The sequence below is a fragment of the Salvelinus fontinalis genome, chromosome 17 (assembly GCF_029448725.1).
Source record: "Salvelinus fontinalis isolate EN_2023a chromosome 17, ASM2944872v1, whole genome shotgun sequence".
NCBI lineage: Eukaryota > Metazoa > Chordata > Actinopteri > Salmoniformes > Salmonidae > Salvelinus > Salvelinus fontinalis.
In genome coordinates this window covers 47146520-47166279 of record NC_074681.1, presented here as the reverse complement: position 1 = coordinate 47166279, position 19760 = coordinate 47146520, and the positions used below count along the sequence as shown (strand labels likewise).

At 41.0% G+C, this 19760-nt stretch overlaps 1 protein-coding gene across 1 annotated transcript in view; it reads right to left on the bottom strand.

Annotated features, from left to right (window-relative positions):
* Positions 1-3441: 3441 nt before the first annotated feature.
* The window catches only part of LOC129814494 (anion exchange protein 2-like), a 55011-nt gene continuing 38692 nt past the window's right edge, over positions 3442-19760 (bottom strand). The window contains exons 14-23 of the mRNA XM_055867645.1: positions 19533-19736; positions 19215-19363; positions 18717-18911; positions 18267-18473; positions 17669-17758; positions 17406-17572; positions 16624-16877; positions 7887-8056; positions 7403-7576; positions 3442-7196 (exon numbers count right to left, since the gene is read on the bottom strand). Coding sequence (XP_055723620.1) covers positions 7119-7196; positions 7403-7576; positions 7887-8056; positions 16624-16877; positions 17406-17572; positions 17669-17758; positions 18267-18473; positions 18717-18911; positions 19215-19363; positions 19533-19736 — 1688 coding nt within the window. The 3' untranslated portion in view covers positions 3442-7118. The remainder of the gene's footprint in view (positions 7197-7402; positions 7577-7886; positions 8057-16623; positions 16878-17405; positions 17573-17668; positions 17759-18266; positions 18474-18716; positions 18912-19214; positions 19364-19532; positions 19737-19760) is intronic.

Here is a 19760-nt window from a genome sequence, read left to right as displayed (position 1 = left end):
TCTTTTGTGGGGTTTATAGGCGGCATCCAATGTTATTATGCATTAATGCCATCTGCTGTAGGGCAGCTTAGCCAGCTGTGCTAACTAAAAAAATGACAAATTGAAGTATAAATATGCAGAAGCAGGAATGCCCAGAGTTGCGGGCCCAGTTGCACACTCCTCACCAACACAGCCGACACGCACACTCACTGCCACAGAATTAATTGAAACTGTCCGAATAGATGGGGAAAAGAGAAGACCATCACTGGAATCCCACATCATCTAGTTGAGACTGGAACGTAATAATAACCGTAGGCCTGTGGCATGTCATGTGAAAAAGCTGAGATAGTGAACATTGAACAATTTAATTGTAAAGGCCTATGTAGCAGGCTATGGTATTTCAGGCAATGCAATTAAAGGTTATGAACCTATTCCTAGAAACGTCAAACATTTAGCCTGTTGCACAGACCATATGGACACTAGTCTAGAGTGCCTGGTTAAATTGTGCTTTGAAGCATTTTTTACACCTCTAAATGGTTAAACTATTAAGAAGTATGTATTTGTTTTTACTTTCCATGGTGTGGACAGTATGTGCTACTACATTTCACAAGCTGATGTTTTGACCACATGGAATTGGGGGGAATTACACATCCTTTTTGCCTCAGGTTATTATTGGTTATGTTAGTGTAAAAGTTTTTAGTCCAAACAATGGCACAGGATCAATTGCTTAAAACATAAACGTCGCTGGCCAGTGGCCACACACCAATACACGTAAATATCAGCCAACTGTTGTCATTGTTGATATCCTATGGCGGGTCGTAATTCGTTGAAGTTAAAGTTATCAAGTTTTCCTTGATGGCAGCCTCCCGAAATCAACATCCGCCATTCCAAACTATAAATAGAAGCCTTCTACAAATGTTAATCTAACCAACCATGAATAGGTTATTCCAAGCTAAATAGTGTACATTTAAACAGCGCTACACCCCAAACGTTCGCCCCCGTTCTATTGATTTCAGCAGAGGCGCCTTGCCCATAGGGGGTACAGAGACACGTGCCCCCTCAGATTTGTCTTGTTCTAATGTTTTTTTTAAATGATACGATTTTTGTTGTTTCTCTGTAAAACTACTAGCCACCTAGCAACTTTACGAAGTTGGCTTTAGCTACTCCAGATAGGGTCCCAATTTCCCAACCTCATAATTAGCTACCAAGAAGTCAGCTCAGGCTATCAATCAAGTTAGAGTAGCTAGCTTGTCTAACTATCTTAGCTGGCATACCTGCTGGCAAGGTTGTTTGACTTCAGAAAAGCAAGTAATTACTAGATATACTCAATAAGACTCACAGTCCTTTCAATATTTTACCTAGATTTTAGCAGAGATGCAGAAAAGCATATTTAGTTTCTTAAAAAAATAACCATCAGTCGGGAGAATACAAGCAGCTCAAGATGTATGGTAAGATATTCAACAACAAAAAAAAGCGTTTAAAAAATTCAAAATTCTCCAATTCCTAGACGGAGAAAATACCCCCCCCCCCCCCCCCCCCCCGGAACACCCTCCTCACATTTTTTGGGCTGCATGATGCCCTTGGATTTCAGCATGATATCGAAGTAATTAACAAAAAAACACTTACCTCGTTGGCGACCCACTTGAATCAAAATGCAACACTTCAAAATGTACACGGAACAAAAACATAAACGCAACCATTTCAAAGATTTTCCTGAGTTACAGTTCATATTTTGAAACTTGTAAATGTAAATAAATTCATTAGGCCCTAATCTATGGATTTCACATGACTGGGAATACAGATATGCCTTCGATGGCTGGTTGGTGACGGATACCAAAAACAGTTTGTCTATATCTGGTGTGACCATCATTTGTCTCACACATCTCCTTCGCATAGAGTTGATCAGGCTGTTGATTGTAGCCTGTGGAATGTTGTCCCACTTCTCTTCAATAGATGTGCGAAGTTGTTGGATAATGACGGGAACTGGAACACGCTGTCGTACACGTCCATCCAGAGCATCCCAAACATGCTCAATGGGTGACATGTCTGGTGAGTATGCAGGCCATGGAAGAACTGGAAAATGTTCCGCTTCCAGGAATTATGCACAGATCCTTGTGACATGGGGCCATGCATTTTCATTCTGAAACATGAGGTAATGGCGGCAGATCAATGGCACAATGGCACAATGGCATGGTATCTCTGTGCATTCAAATTGCCATTGATAAAATGCAATTGTGTTTGTTGTCCGTAGCTTATGCCTGCCCATACCATAACCTCACCGCCACCATGGGACACTCTGTTCACAACATTGACATCAGCAAACCGCTCGCCCACACAAAGCCATACACTCTGTCCGCCATCTGCCCGGTACAGTTGAAACCAGGATTCATCCTTTGAGCGCACACTTCTCCAGCGTGCCAGTGGCCATCGAAGGTGAGCATATGCCCACCGAAGTTGGTTAAGATGCTGAACTGCAGACAGGTCAAGACCCTGGTAAACCCACTGTTTCTTTAGCTGTCCAGATGGCTGGTCTCAGACGATCCCGCAGGTGAAGAAGCCAAATGTGGAGGTCCTGCGCTGGCGTGGTTACACGTGGTCTGCGGTTGTGAGGCGGTTGGACGTACTACCAAATTCTCTAAAACGACATTGGAGGCGGATATGGTACAGAAATTCTCTGGGAACAGTTCTCGTGGACATTCCTGCAGTCAGCATGCCAATTGCACACTCTCTCAATACTTGAGACATCTTTGGCATTATGTTCTGTGGCAAACATATATTTTAGAGTGGCCTTTTATTGTCCCCAGCACAAGGTGCACCTGTGTAATGATCATGCTGTTTAATCAGCTTCTTAATATGCCACACCTGTAAGGTGGATGGAATATCTTGGCAAAGGAGAAATGCTCACTAACAGGGATGTAAACATATTTGTGCACACAATTTCAGAGAAATAAGCTTTTTGTGCTTTTTGACCATTTCTGGGATCTTTTATTTCAGCTCATGAAAAATGGGACCAACACTTTACATGTTGCCTTTACATTTTTGTTCAGTATAGCTATCTGTCTACTACAAATTTTCATCTAACCAGTGACGTACACATTATTCCCAGATTCCGTGTGTTTTTTGAGCTGTGGTAGTTTCAATCGATTAGTGATTTATTGCCACTTGACAATGTGTGTGCAGTTTGTTTATAAGGTGCTTGTTTAAAAAAAGATCTAAGTAATACGATGACTATTGTTGCACATGTATGTGTAGATAATACATCTCATGTCTATGTTTTCAATTATCACGAACTGTTTCTGCATATTGGTTATTGATTTGGACCCTTTAAAACTGTGCTTTGTCATTGGGCTATTTATCAATATGTCTTGTCAACAGGAAGCAGCGACAGCATAATTTTCAACTTAAGTTTTAGGAATATACCAGAAATCCCCATGCCTACGTACTCCGTTTATCGTCATCCAGTTTAATTTGTCATGGACTCATTATATTTTTATTTCAAACTTTGCCGGTTAGTGACTGATACACATGTTCTTTTTGGGTGTTTAGGTGATAGATCATACAGTATGATGATGACAAGAAGAAAGTGTACCATACATCATTTATATGGCCTATCCTTAATATGAATGTCTACTTTAAATTGATCATTTTTAGGTATCTCTCCCTTAACCACTTTACACATACTTTTGTACAGGGACAGACACATCCTTGCAAATAGAAAAGAAAACACAACTTTCAGTTTCATTTCATCAATAGACATTTACATATATACAAAAATAACATTTAAAATCAGTCCATTTTTGTCATTCTACAAACCTGAAATGTATAAGAGCAAGGCAGATTGTCTACTTTTAACATCTTGCAATGTAGCTAAAGCCAAAGCACTTGAACCATGATTGTTTCCTAACAAAATATATGTATATATTTGTATGTAATATATATATTTTTTTTATTTCTCACTCATGCTATACTATTTGCAGTTAATTATCCCAAAGCAATGTTAAATATATATATATTTTTACACTTTTTCTCCCCAATTTCATTGCAAAGCTAGCATCCAGAAATATGCTAAAATATTTGTATTTGTGGTATCTTATGTTCTCTCACATTGTATTTTGAGTGGAAAGAGGATATGACCTGGTGAACTTGACAAAGCACACCAATTGAAAACTGCAACAACAGCAAGCAAATCTGCAAAGGAGGCAATTTGGACCACATGATGACAACAAACGCAGACACGGCAGCCACCGCTCTTCCTTTGCAGCGATTCAATGAGACACAGTCTTCCTACTACACACTTTTGAAATACTTGCAAACTGTAATTTTTCAGTGCAACGGTATGATGTTTAACTTTGTGGTAGAAAGTAGACAGAATCTCAATAACGTGTATTATGACTGTGTATGTTACAACACATTCAGGGACATTTTAAGATGGAAACAGCTGTTATTAATGGACTATCCTCATTGGCTTTATAGACATGATTAGCTACTGAGGCCCAAAAGGACGTGCATACTTAAAAATACCTTAATTTGTATTGAATAGAATGTCTACTACTTTTGTTTACTGTACATTAAAGCCGGGCATACTGTACATACTGTTGTTCAGACAGTTAAACCAAGACTATACAACTAGGAGTGCACAACAGTGAAAACCAAGTAAATCATGGTATGTAGTGTATTCAGGTATGAAAGACTACGTAGGTAAATGGGACCAAACATCTTTAACATATTTGGAGAAGCACAATGGTGAGATCTAAGCAGCAAGTGATCGGTGGAAAGCGACTTACAGTACCTGCTCTTCAAATAATATAATGTGGTTTGTCAGTCCCACAGGATAGGTCCCACAGGATAGGATTTACTTTCTTAGGCACAGATTGCCAAATTAATTAATGAAGGCTTCCCCTGTCTATCATCCTAAATATACACAATGGGGTACTGTAGTGCTACTTTCTGTCTAGGGTTGTATTCATTCAATTGCAAATAATGAATCAATTTGAATAAGGGCTGCTTTTAAACAACAGTGTCAAACCTGGTTACCACCTACACGTACCAAACGTTCGGCTACCCAGAGATGGATCCATGTACTGTATAAAACATTTCAATTCCAATTGACTTTAGTCCAGTACAATATGTATAACTTGTATTGTACCTCAAATTTCTTAAATTCAAGAGTGGCAAATAGTCATCTCAACTATCACGGTCACAAGCTAACAGCTTGGATTAACCCTAGATTGTAAACTGTCATGGTCAAAACATATTGATGCAGTAGTAGCTAAGATGGGGAGAAGTCTGTCTACAATAAAGCGATGCTCTGTCTTCTTAACAACACTATCAACAAGGCAGGTCCTACAGGCCCTAATTTTGTCGCACCTTGACTACTGTTCAATCGTGTGGTCAGGTGCTACAAAAGGAACATTTGCCACAACTTAGGAAAATTGCAACTGGCTCAGAACAGGGCAGCACGGCTGACCCTTCGATGTACACAGAGAGCTAATATTAGTAATATGCAGGTCAATCTCTCCTGGCTGAAAGTGGATAAGAGATTGACTTCATCACTACGTTTATTTATGAGAGGTATTGACATGTTGAATGCACCGAGCTGTCTGTCTAAACTACTGGCACACAGCTCGGATACCCATGCATACCCCACAAGACATGCCACAAGAGGTCTCTTCACAGTCCCCACGTCCAGAACAGACTATGGGAGGCACACATTACTACATAGAGCCATGACTACTTGGAACTCTATTCCACATCAAGTAATTGACGCAAGCAGTAAAATTAGGTTTAAAAAACAGACCAAAAAAACACCTTATGGAACAGCGGGGACTGTGATGCAACACAAACATTGGCACAGACACATGCATACATACATGATAACATACGCACTATACATACACATGGATATAGAATTATAGATATGTGGTAGTGGCCTGAGGGTACACAGTGTGTTTTGAATTCTGTGAATGTATTGTAATGTTTTTACAATTGTATAAACTGCCTTTATTTTGCTGGACCCCAGGAAGAGTAGCTGCTGCTTTGGAAGCAGCTAATGGAGATCCATAATAAATACAAATACCATTCAAACCGTATTATACATAAAGTTATAATGGTGTCACAGTCACATGCTATTTGCCGAAAGAGAGTTGGACAGGCCCCAAAAACACACACTGCAAATGATTGGTTGATTGCTCTATAATGCAAAGCTTTTCTACTCTTGTATTTAAGCAATTTGAGGTACAGTACAAGTTAAACATATTGTATTGGACTAAAGGCAATTGGAATAGGCACAGAAACCATCCTCATTGAAAACAACAATTAACTGAGCGTGGCCTAGTTGCCCTTTTGATGGGGGACCATTAGATTTATCAAGTTTTTGTTGCTTTTACTTCTGTCAAGTGTGCATTATAGTAAGTGCTTCTCAGTGAAGCTACAAAATTAATTAAATTAATTTGCCATACTGGAGGGCCATGTAAAATCATGTGAATTGAGAGCCATGTAGTGTACATTTTACCCACTCTTGAATGAAAAATGTACCATAGTAGTAATAAATATGTAACATTCTAAAGACTACTACAATGATACGCCTAACCGTGGGAACTAGACTGAATGGTAAATGTTTGTCTATGACTATGTTGTATGTATTTATCAGTACAATGTGATAAGACGTATACTACATCTGTACTGATCCTATCGTAATAAAGTGCTTCTTCTTAGGTCACGACCTCAGCGGATGTGGTTTCTGCTAAAAGCCCAATTCCGATGCACACTTTGAGCAGAAGGTGGAGACTTGGAATTGGGCTCTAGTCTTTGACACATAGCAATTCAAACTCCCACCTGACATTAAAACACACCCCAAAGATACCTAAAAACATGAATCGACATTGTAACTCAAATTATTTCGAAGGACAAATCTACCTTCCAAAAAAGCAATATAGTGAAAATAGACAAAAAAACATGATTTGGGAGTTGGGACCCTAAAAAGCTTTCAAGACAATTAAATATAAAATGAGTAAAACATTTCAAACCATCAGTGGTGCGTTATAAAATATCAGGTGAACAAACAAAGGATTTGGTGGGTTTGAATAACTTCCTGGAGTATACTGTAGGGCTAGGGTGTATATTGGTTGGCAGAACGTCCATCACGTTGGCACCATCTCTGTGTACTCATCCTGTCCCTCCCTCTCATCAAACTTAGGTTCTGCGTCATCTGCATCCAACTAAGACACAAAGAGAGAGCAGGGGTAGAAGTCAAGGGTCAAGGTTATTGCCAGGGTTCAGCTGCATAGGATATCAGACTTTCCCACAGATTATTTCCCAGACAAAGGCCCCCGAAGCAACATCCCACTGTAAACTAAAACGAATAAAAACCCAACTCCTTTAGGCGGTGGCAACAGTGCTAGACGGTGTGTGGGGTTAGACTTACACACTGCATCTCACGCGTGGTGAAGATGTGGGGCAATAGGAACCATTTGATGGGTACGGTGAGGATGAGGACGAAGGGGAAGGCCAGCGAAGCCACGGTGGACATAACTGTCCACAGCGCCGCCAGACACACCAGCTGGATCCCCGTGAACAGATGCATGCGCAGGGTCCTCACCTGGAACACACACACACATATTAGAGTAGCAGTTCTAGTCAGAGTCAATAGTTGGCTTTCAAAGTCCTTGCCCTTCAGATCCTAAGGACATTTTTACAAGATAGAACCAGTGTTGTTATAAAGTTTTGATCAGCTACTCTGCAGCACAGGATTTTCAGGCGTGGTTGGGGTTTGGGTAGTACTGACATTGTGGACGTAGGTGTGGTCGAGGTTTGGGCAATACGCTGACCTTGCAGACATAGGTATGGTTGGGATTTGGGCAGTGCTGACCTTGCAAACATAGATGTTGTTGTGGTTTAGTGGTACTGACCTTGCGGACATAAGTGTGGTCAGGATGATACTTGGGAGGCATAAAAAGCAGCAGCATGCGCTCGGTGAGCTGGATACCGTTGAGGGACATGACGCCCATGTAGAGGAAGATCCCAAAGAGCACAGCGATGGGGATCTGACGCAGGAGATCTCCGATCACAATGGACAAACCTAGCCAGGGGAACAGACGTGAGAAGAACATTTGTCCTAGGAAATGAGCACACCATTTCTGTGAAGCATGTGTCTGGATCTAAAAAAAACTTTACATTTTAAAAAAATCACGTGAAAGAAGCATGTGGTTTTCAGACAAGTGAACTTACACAAGTACATTTTCTAAGTGTTTTTTTTTAGCCTGTAGAATTTACACAACTTCAAGTTACTTCTGGTTTCCCATGCATGAACTGGCTAGAACCCTGCTTATCTTCAGAGACAAACCCGCAGTGGGGTGCAGAGTGCTCTGTTGCTTGAATGAATGAATGTGCCAAATCTTGCATCTAGAAAAAGGCCAGGGTAACATAATCAAAAATTGCAGAAGAGGGAGACATTTTGTTTAATCATGTTATCATAAAAGAATATTTCACTGCAAACATTTTTTTTGGCATACATTTACAATTCATTTGTTCTCGCATTGCAAAATAATTTCCTTGCAATATTTTGTTTTGCTATCAATACTTTTGGGTATATGTTTTGCTTCCAATATTGTTTGCAATACTAAGAATTTGGTTCTCGACATCAGAAGTTTTGCTTAATATCAATGGCACAAAAGCAACTCACTCACTAGAGGATGGCACCATATAATAACAATATGACTCTATTTAAGGTGTTTCAAGTTGAAAGTGGCAATCCTTTTCAAGAAATTATAGATAAAACGTCTCAGCGCTCATCGGCCATAAACATTACACAACAAGTTGGAAATCGCAAATTCAACAATGAGTGGTTTGGAAGGAATTAGTGGCTAACTGCAAGCATTGGAAAGCAATCACTAGCCTGCTACGCAGTGGAGAGGGTTTGTAGTCCAAGTCTGGTATCATGACTTGCTATTTTGGGTGAGGATCATAGGCACCAGACCTTTCCATGAGCATAGTTCTCAGCTGTATGTACGTTAGCGAAGTCCTTTGTCTTTTTCTCACGCTCTTTCTTACATGCCCCTTCCTTTCCCTCTCTTTTGAATCCACCATTTTGTGTAACAAGCCGTCATATCAGTTTAGTCCACTAGGGACTTTTCATTGCATTATGTAGTAATCAATGTCTAAGCTATTCTGTTTGTGTGTTTATGTAATTCTGTGTGATTATTTAGTTAGTTAGTAATTAAATAATTAAGCCAATTTGTATATCACTGATTCATCATTTATTCTAGGGTTTGTGCAGATATCCAAGAATTTTGCGACATTCAGAATGAGACTGAAGGTAAATTCATTGATGACTAAAATCTTTATATCTTTAAGAGTTCATTCGGAAAACGGTAATTCGTTAAATCAACTTTTTCCGTGGTGCCCAAGATTGCTAATGAGTTAATTGTTACAGGATTAATTTAATCATCTAATCATCGTAATAATTAAACATAGTTAATTGATTTGATAAAGTCATTGTCATCACATTAAGGATAGTAAAGACACAACACTGGGTATAAGGGTCTCTTTTCCAAGCTTAAAAAGGATAAACATTCCCATGCAACACCATGGGCCTGAAAGGTTGAATACATTGGCCATGCTGTCAATCCAGCATGACATCTGCCGTGTTCAAAACAACTGGAAACTCGGAAGTAGGAAATCTCAGACTTCAGTGAGTTCAAGACAAGCGTGCACTCTGAGAAAAACAAGCTCCGACTGGGAAAACACATTTTGAACGATCATCCAACTCGGAATTCCAAGTCGGGAACTCTGGCCTCTTTCTAGAGCTCTGACCTGAAGATCACTGACGTCATGATTCAACCTTGTTTTTTCAGAATTCCCAATTGTCTTGAAAGCACCATCAATCCAGAGAATGCCAGACGTTGACGACAAAATTTGCCAACGAGAAGGACCGCCACGTCACCTTCCTGTTCAAGTGAGCACAGAACAGCAAGGTGAGTCCAAAAATGTATGCTGCTGCATAAATTATGTAATATGCCAGGGAGATATGTATACTGTAGTTAAGAAAGTAATGTTAAGTGTATGTTGTAGCAAGCTGTTAGTAGCCCATGTGCCTCACCCTAATAATTTGGTCCCTTTCCCCCTCATAACTTAGCCTACTATTTGACTTGGTGGTGCACATTTAGCCTATAGCCTGTGTGATGGAACATTTTAAGTTGGTGCGTTTCTAATAACCAATTTGTGTTCATGCAAGTGACTGATTGAACAAGTCCTCACTATCAGTATCTTCAATTTGACACTACGTGCATAACTTTGTTTTGAGAAAGTGATATCTCAGTTTCAAGGTCTCAGCTTAGAGAGAAGAAGCCTCGTGAGGTATTGGTCTGTCACATGCATGACCCAGTATTGGTCGGTCACATGAATAAAGCAAACGTTAATGATGAATTAATTATGAATGATGAATAAGCTAAATCATTAAAATATAACTTGTCTATATATAAGAGAACTAACGGGACTGCCCAGGGTGAAGGTCCTTATCGACATGCATACTTGGTGCATTGAGTTGGTTGGAACCTCTCCAGCTCACTGATAATAAAGAGAGATTTATTTAAGATTGACTTTGAGTGTCCCTGTGTAGAATTTACACGACACCTGTTTTAGAAAATGTCATCATCAAATATTGTAAGAGCTTCCATTGTCTGCTTACATGCCCCTGTTATTTATCATACAGTTCTGACTTGGTGTACAGGGAGAATAATGTAAGAACGCCCCATGTTCTGAATTCTGTCGCTGTACGTTTCAAAGGTGTTGAACAAACAGTTATATTGACTACGTCTGTCTTAGCTCGCTAATTAACGTCTTAATCTAAATTATGGATAGACTCTTATCCGCTCATCGTTCCTTTATGCTGTCGTGTCTCTAGGATGATTAAATGAGATGACATGCTATTTTCAAATCGGTTACCTAACATTTAATTATTTGATTAAATGAATCAGGCAATAACTAGCTCATTAGGAATCCCGGGGCACCACAGAAGCATTAGTTTATATAGAGCGGCTATCGCCCTAATCCACTCTTAAAAATCTGAAGATCTTTCATATCAATAGCAGTCAATCATTAATTATTCTTTACCTTCTATCAGCCTCATCTGAACGTCGTAATATTCTTGGTTATCTGCACAAACCGAAGCGTAAATTATGAATCAGGAATATACAAACTGGCTTAATTCATTATATCCTAACTAACTAAATAATCACAGAAATACATCGCAAAAAAACAGCAGATATTGGTTACTAACAGTGGTAGAAAAGTCCCTGGTGGGCTAAGCCGATATGACGGCTTGGTAGACAATTTTTTTACATTTAATTTGATTTCACCTTTATTTAACCAGGTAGGCTAGTTGAGAACAAGTTCTCATTTGCAACTGCGACCTGGCCAAGATAAAGCATAGCAATTTGACACATACAACAACACAGAGTTACACATGGAGTAAAACAAAACATACAGTCAATAATACAGTAAAAAAATAAGTCTATATACAATGTGAGCAAATGAGGTGAGATAAGGGAGGTAAAGGCAAAAAATGGCCATGGTGGCAGGGTAAATACAACATAGCAAGTAAAACACTGGAATGGTAGATTTGCAGTGGAAGAATGTGCAAAGTAGAAATAGAAATAATGGGGTGCAAAGGAGCAAAATAGATAAATAAATACAGTAGGGGAAGCGGTATTTGTTTGGGCTAAATTATAGATGAGCTATGTACAGGTGCAGTAATCTGTGAGCTGCTCTGACATCTGGTGCTTAAAGCTAGTGAGGGAGATGTGTTTCCAGCTTCAGAGATTTTTGCAGTTCTTTCCAGTCATTGGCAGCAGAGAACTGGAAGGAAAGACGACCAGAGGAGGAATTGGCTTTGGGGGTGACCAGTGAGATATACCTGCTGGAGCGCGTGCTACGAGTGGGTGCTGCTATGGTGACCAGTGAGCTGAGATAAGGTGGGGCTTTACCTAGCAGAGACTTGTAGATAACTTGTAGCCAGTGGGTTTGGCGACAAGTATGAAGCGAGGGTCAACCAACGAGAACGTACAGGTCGCAATGGTGGGTAGTGTATGGGGCTTTGGTGACAAAACGGATGGCACTGTGATAGACTGCATCCAGTTTGTTGAATGGAGTGTTGGTGGCTATTTTATAGATGACATCACCGAAGTCGAGGATCGGTAGGATGGTCAGTTTTACGAGGGTATGTTTGGCAGCATGAGTGAAAGATGCTTTGTTGTGATATAGGAAGCCAATTCTAGATTTAATTTTGGATTGGAGATGCTTAATGTGAGTCTTGAAGGAGAGTTTACAGTCTAACCAGACACCTAGGTATTTGTAGTTGTCCACGTATTCTAAGTCAAAGCCGTCCAGAGTAGTGATGCTGGACGGGCGATCAGGTGCGGGCAGTGATCGATTGAATAGCATGCATTTAGTTTTACTTGCGTTTAAGAGTAGTTGGAGGCCACGGAAGGAGAGTTGTATGGCATTGAAGCTCGTCTGGAGGTTAGTTAAAACCTGATGAGGATAGAGGGCGCTATTTACACTATGGGGGAAAAACGTGCCCAATTTAAACGGCCTCGTACTCTATTCTTGCTCGTACAATATGCATATTATTATTACTATTGGATAGAAAACACTCTCTAGTTTCTAAAACCGTTTGAATTTTGTCTCTGAGTAAAACAGAACTCATTTGGCAGCACACTTTCTGACCAGAAAGTGGAAAGTCTGAAAATTATGCTCTGTTCAAGGGCCTGCCTATAAATGGGCATGACACGTATGAGTATACATGCACGTCATACACCTTCCCCTAGATGTCAAGAGGATGTGAGAGAATAGGTGGAATATATCCTCTTGGCACGACGAGTCATCAATTTCCTGTTTTCTGGAGAGCGCGCAGATGGACCTGGAATTGCCTTTTGAAATGCCGTCGTTATAGGCGACTACTATCTCCGGCTTTGATTTTATTTGATACATGTCACAATATCATCGTAAAGTATGTTTTTTCAATATAGTTTTATTAGATTTTTGAAATTTATTCGGGACGTTAGGCGTGTTGCGTTGTGTGCCTTTTTTCAGAAAGGAGAGCTTCGCGCCACTTAGCCAGTGTGCTTGCTAATTCAAGAGGGAAAAACGATGTTCTAAATCCAAACAACGACTGTTCTGGACAAAGGACCCCTTGTCCAACATTCTGATGGAAGATCACCAAAAGTAAGAAACATTTTATGATGCTATTTCATATATCTGTCGAACTGTATACTAGTAGTTTTGCGCCCCGGTTTTGGCCACTCTCTCGCTATAACATAAGCCTTATGTCTTAATGAAGATATTTTTTGAATTCTAACACTGCGATTGCATTAAGAACTAATGGATCTATCCTTTCCTATACAACATGTATTTTTTTGTAATGTTTATGAATAGCTATTTGGTCAGAATAGGTGAGAGTCTAATAGAAATATCCGCACATTCTGGGAAAAAGAAGCTACATTAGCATAATGGATAACCACTGATTTCAGCTCTAAATATGCACATTTTCGAACAAAACATAAGTGTATGTATAACCTGATGTTATGGGACTGTCATCTGAGGAAGGTTTATGAAGGTTAGTGACAATTGATATCTTTTGCTGGTTTATTCGCTAACGCTAACGTGCCTATTGCTATCGCTAACGTGCCTTGATGAATGAATGCGGTTGTGTGTAGGCTATTGTAGTAAGCTAATATAATGCTATAATGTGTTTTCGCTGTAAAACACTTAAAAAATCTGAAATATTGTCTGGATTCACAAGATGCTTGTCTCTCATTTGCTGTACACGATGCATTTTTCAGAAATGTTTTATGATGAGTATTTAGGTATTCCACATTGGTCTCTATAATTACTCTGGCTGCTTCGGTGCTATTTTTGACGGTAGCTGTGATGGTAGCTGCGATGTACAACTGATTTATACCTCAAATATGCAAATTTTTCGAACAAAACATAGATTTATTGTGTAACATGTTATAAGACTGTCATCTGATGAAGTTGTTTCTTGGTTAGTTTGGTTGGTTCTTGGTTAGTTAGGTTGGCTTTGTGCATGCTACCTGTGCTGTGAAAAATGTCTGTCCTTCTTTGTATTTGGTGGTGAGCTAACATAAATATACGTGCTGTTTTCGCTGTAAAACATTTTTAAAAATCGGACATGTTGACTGGATTCACAAGATGTGTATCTTTCATTTGCTGTATTGGACTTGTTAATGTGTGAAAGTTAAATATTTCAAAAAAATATTTTTTGAATTTCGCGCTCTGCCTTTTCAGTGGAATGTGGGAGGAGTTCCGCTAGCGGAACGCCTCGGCCAGACAGGTTAACATCACATTACATCTTTTAATAAATAGTTGCATGTTTAATCACATAAGTTTCACAATATTTAGATGCAAACCTGACAGCTGGGAAATGTACACTTTAAGAGATACCGTTATGTGTGTTTCCTGTCCTTCATGAGATCACCAAATGAAACTCAACATAACTATCCCTTAAGTTTCCACGGATCATTCCCACATTCTCAAAACTAGAACGAATGTTTAATTCTCCCATTTTGGGGATTTAGGAGTTTGGCGAAGTGAAGTCCTTCGTTCTCTCTCTCTGAATACTGCATGGTAGGTTCTAACCTGTATTTATGACCTGAGGTACTAAACCTGGTTTAGCAGAGAGGTGAGGGGGGGAGCCACGATCTACACCCAGCAAGGGCCACGTCATGACAGTGTTGTAGTTTGTACATCTAATTGTCAGCTATGTTTGTTGAAAAGGCAATAAATGAGTCTGAATTAATACTGCTGATAGCCAGATGTAGCTGTGGTAAGGATTCACTCCATGGTGCTGAAAAGAAACCTCTGATGTTGGGACAGCTTTATGTTGGCTCCAACAGTTTGTGGACACTGTTTTTCACCGTTATAGTGCATTTAATGTATTGTTTAGTGTTGTGTAGTGGCTCTGCTGGCGTGCGTCTACATTTTTTTGTTTTGTTTTCCCCACCAAGATTCACATGATAAAATCGCCACTGTCCCCGCCAGTTTCGATAAAAAGCTGAGGGATGGGGCTGGAGAAATGCAAACACACTAATCCATTGACTATGCTATGGATACAAGGACTGACCATCCATTATATAAAAATGACATTTTTAACCATGTTTTAAGGCTATATACACGTGTTTGTTTACATTTACTTTGGCTTAAATCAAGCTAATATTTTGGGTTCTAATGGGTTACAACAGTTGAACTAAGCTCATGAGGCATTTATACATTATATTCTTCAAGAATAAATGAGTAATCCAAAAATGGATGTAGCAAATATTACCTGTTTAACAGGCAGTGGCCTTCAAACAGCAGAACTATCAAATCAAACTTTGTCACCTGCACCGAATACAACAAGTGTAGACTTTACTGTGAAATGCTTACTTACAAGCCCTTAACAAACAGTGCAGAACTATGTCGCCATTTGAATGTGCTCCATTAACCTGCCCCCCAAAATAAAGTTCTGTCCACTGTTCCTCGAATGTCCCGCAAAATCGCTCCCTTGTCCCGCATTAGTTTTTTTCCCAGATGTGGTCACCCTAATTCCAACGGTGGAAACATTGCTACTGCAACAAACTAACACCATCTTTTCGCATGTGAGAAGAATATCATTATTTCAACTCCACATGAGATTTTCACGTGGAGGATTCTTACATGTGAAACCGCAAATTACATTTAGACACATGATTTTTTTTCACATGTGAAAATGCAATTCCACATGTGAAAGTCAGATATTCACACAAAGTTTTTTTTACATTTGTGAAAGTGCATATCTGATTTTCACATGTGAAATTTCACATGTGAAACTGTAATTCACTTGTGAGGTGAAAACATGTTATTCTGCTCACATTTGAAAAGGTGGTGTTAACATGTGAACTCTAAATTCAATAAAGGTGAAACAGATATTTCACATATGAAACTGCAAATTTGACATGTGTTTTTTTTGTAGGGTTGTAAAACTCCAGAACCGTTCCCGAACTTCCCAGGTCTTCCAGAAATCCTGGTTGAAGGATTCACAGTTGGAGGACCCTCTCCCTGCTTATTCCCTCCTAATTCCAGGGAGATCCTACAACCAGGATTTTTGTAAAACCTGTGCATTTTGGGAAATTCCTGGATACGGGGCTTGTCGCCAGGGGCCACTTCCTTGTAAAGCTCTACTATGCAACCCGTCTGATGGACCCAGACATTATACATTAGGTTGGGGCCAGGTAGGACCGTTTTTTTCTCGAATGTCCTGCAAAATCTTTCCCTTGTTCCACATTTGACCTTTTTAGATGTGGTCACCCTAATTCCAACGGTGGAAATATTGCTAATGCAACATGTTAACACCATCTTTTCACGTGAGGCGAACATTATCTCAACCCCACATGGGAATTTGCAATTCCACATGTTAAAGTGCCATTTTCACATGGAGTTTTCATGTGATTGAAAACATGTTATTCTACTGAAATCTTAACCCAACATGTGAAAACAACTATTTCACATGTGAAAATGTGATTTTTGGAAAACCTGTGCATTTTGGGAAAGTTTCTGGAATTTTGCGACCCTACTCTCGATTTAGTCCTAAGTTAGAGGGGTCATGCCTACCGACAAACAGCGCTACGAGGAAGCCCGTCACCCTCTGCTCTTTCACTTCATGGATACGGGGCTTGTCGCCGGGGGCCACCGCCTTGCTCATGACGGTAAGGGCGTTTGCGTGAGTAACAGAACGCACGGTGGCGGCGGCCAACCAGGGCAGACCGAACAGGGCCGAAACCCCACCTATGACCACGATGATGAGCAGGTCCAGGTGGAAGCCGGAGCCCTTCAACAGCATCCGTTCCTTCTTACTGACTATCAGCCTGACGGAAGGAGATAGACCAAAGAGAGAAAGAGTGTTTAAAAAGAGAGGAACATGGAGGGAGAGGGATTGAGTGAAGGAGAGAAATAGTGAGGGGGTAGGGAGAGAGAGTACTTGTATTACTCTATAATATGTAAGATGGGGGTGCAGAGGTAACGGGTTGTATTACTCTATAATATGTAAGATGGGGGTGCAGAGGTAACGGGTTGTATTACTCTATAATATGTAAGATGGGGGTGCAGAGGTAACGGGTTGTATTACTCTATAATGTGCACATCTCACACTACGAGAGCATTGCAGATTTTTTTGCTGATAAAATCAAACATGTTTGAAAATATTAGGACGTTTGGGACTGCTCAAAGACGAGATCAGTATCCCTCAGATTGCGTCTCTGACCCGTTCATATTAAACAAGCATCGGTGACAGCCGCGCGCCCTGTGTAAGCAACGACGTGGGGATTTTGTCTCCGACTTCAAAAACTTATCTGGGACAGCTAAATCATGGCCTTGTAGTGTACACCCGGCTTTACGTGGTGATCTGTGTCTCCATGAAGATGAGGATGAAGACGAGCAGGGCAGGTAAGATGCTGGTGGCCATCATCCAGACAGGGAACTGTCCGTCCGAGCCCAGTGGGGGGATCAGCCACCGCCGCTTTTCAGGACTGGTCACCGAGAAGCCTGTGGGGACGTTTAGCTTCTGAATAGGGTGGAGTGGTCAAAGGGAAAAAGGTTAGCCTGGGCTATTCTCACTTCTGATTGCTCTCTTGACATTTGATCTTGACCTATATCTCACCTGGGTGTAGGTGTCTTTTATGCTGTAGTCCACCAACACCATGATGAGAATCGCGATGGGAACCCCGAAGTCTCCAATCATCCTACGGAGCTGAGACAAAGAACATGCACAAGTCAGATTGAATAGAACATTGTTGCTTACTGCCACATGCTCTGCCACACGCATTAAAGCTGCAATATGTAACCTTTTGGGCGACCCGACAAAATATACATAGATCAGTCATTGTTATCAAAAGCATGTCTAAGAAGCGGTAGATCTGTTTTATGTTCACTATTTCTATGCTTCCAGTCTTAAGTTTCGTTTCTGTGTCGTTTACTTTCAGTTTTGTACACCAACTTCAAACACTTGAAAAAAATATATATATTTGGGGTTATGGAAAATATATTTCACAGCAGTTTAGATGGTACAATGATTCTCTACACTATACTTGCTTATTTTGTCACATAAACTGAAATTAGGTGAACTATTAGAATTTTATCAACCAGGAAATGGCAGAGCAATTTCTGCATAGTGCACCTTTAATGCATTTTGAATAAGTATTTTTTAAGGGCCAATACTGTATGGCTCTGGTCAGGCAGCCCAGGCTTACTGTACTTACCTTGCCTGGGAAAAAGGCACTGTTCTTGAACTTGCGCAGGTAGAACGCAATGAAGAACGTTCCGGACATTAGGACCAACGTCAGGAGGGCTGTGTTGGGCTCCCCCACCACCTTGCCAGGCACGCCAACCACAGTGTTGTTGCATGATGATGATGTCCATGTGTCGTTGACCAGGTAACAGCGTTGGAGAGGATGCTCTTGAAAGATCTGGGTGGGTTTTTAGACAGACAGACAGACAGACAGTTTTCTCATGAGTCGCATGCATTCCTGCACCATTTCATCTGTGTCAGGCGTGCGATAGATGACTTCCGTTTCAAATGCTCTCGACGGAGTCATAATGCATGCAGCGGTATGCTAGCAATGAAAAGCTACGAACTTGTAGGCCAGTGGACAAGCAAGCCCAATCAGCTCCAGCCCAGTGTTAAAGGGCGCTCCGCCTCTAAACCTCACCTTGCCCAGTTTCGAGAAGGTCTCGTAGATGAAGATGAGGGAGATGAGGAAGGAGAAGATCTCCTGGGTAAAGCGCGAGACGAAGCGGACCAGAAAGCTGCCTTCAAAGGCCACTATGATGACCACGATGAGCACCAGCCAGAAGCCAATCCACACCCGGCCTGTCAGGTACTCTATGTGGTTGGCATTGCAGAACTGTAATACAGAACCACGAGGAAACTCTGGGTTATGTTCAGAAAGGGACATTATCATGCACACATTGCAACCATATTCCTTGCACCAGCTAGGGTTGCAAAATTGCTGAAACGTTCCCAAAGTTCATAGTTTTTTCCAGTTAAAAGATTTCTAGAATTAGGAAGGAATAAGAAGGAAATCCTTCAACTGGGAATCCAGTAATTTTGAAACCAGTTTATTACTTGTAAATCCTTGCCAGGGGAGTGAACACAATTTGGGGAGAAGGGGGAGTAACAGAATGGAAGAATTGGGGTAGTTGCTCACTGAGTAGAAGGCCTCCTCAAAAACCAGGAGGGGTCCAGAGAAGCCCACCACCAGCAGAGGCTGTGCCCCCAGGAGGGAAAAGATGACCCCTTGCATCGCCGTGGCGATGATCAGCTCCGACACGCCAATCAACCCCCCCGTTTTCTCACCTAGAAGAAGAAGAAGAGAGGAAGGGATGGAGAAAGTGAATACCAACTCGAAATGATACAGATAGACTCTATCCCTCTTTTAAGCTTCATTTCTATTTAGTAGTTGTCTCTCTTCTTTCCCTCCTCCCCTCCATTCTTCCCTCCCCCAATGGGGCTCTGAGTGACTGACCCAGCAGTCCTCCAAAGGTGACAGCGGGCGACAGAGCAGCGAAGTAGATGAAGATGATAGCAGCCATGCACTGGGGGTTGAGTGCATCACGAAAGTCACTGGCATATTTGGGGTAGCGCCGTGCGGCGTCATTGATCAGCCCCCCAAACAGGTGGCCCGACCGGCGCAGAGGGTCATCCCCAGGTTTGAAGGGCGCCTGCAGAGCTGAGGGAGAGGGAGGGAGAGGGT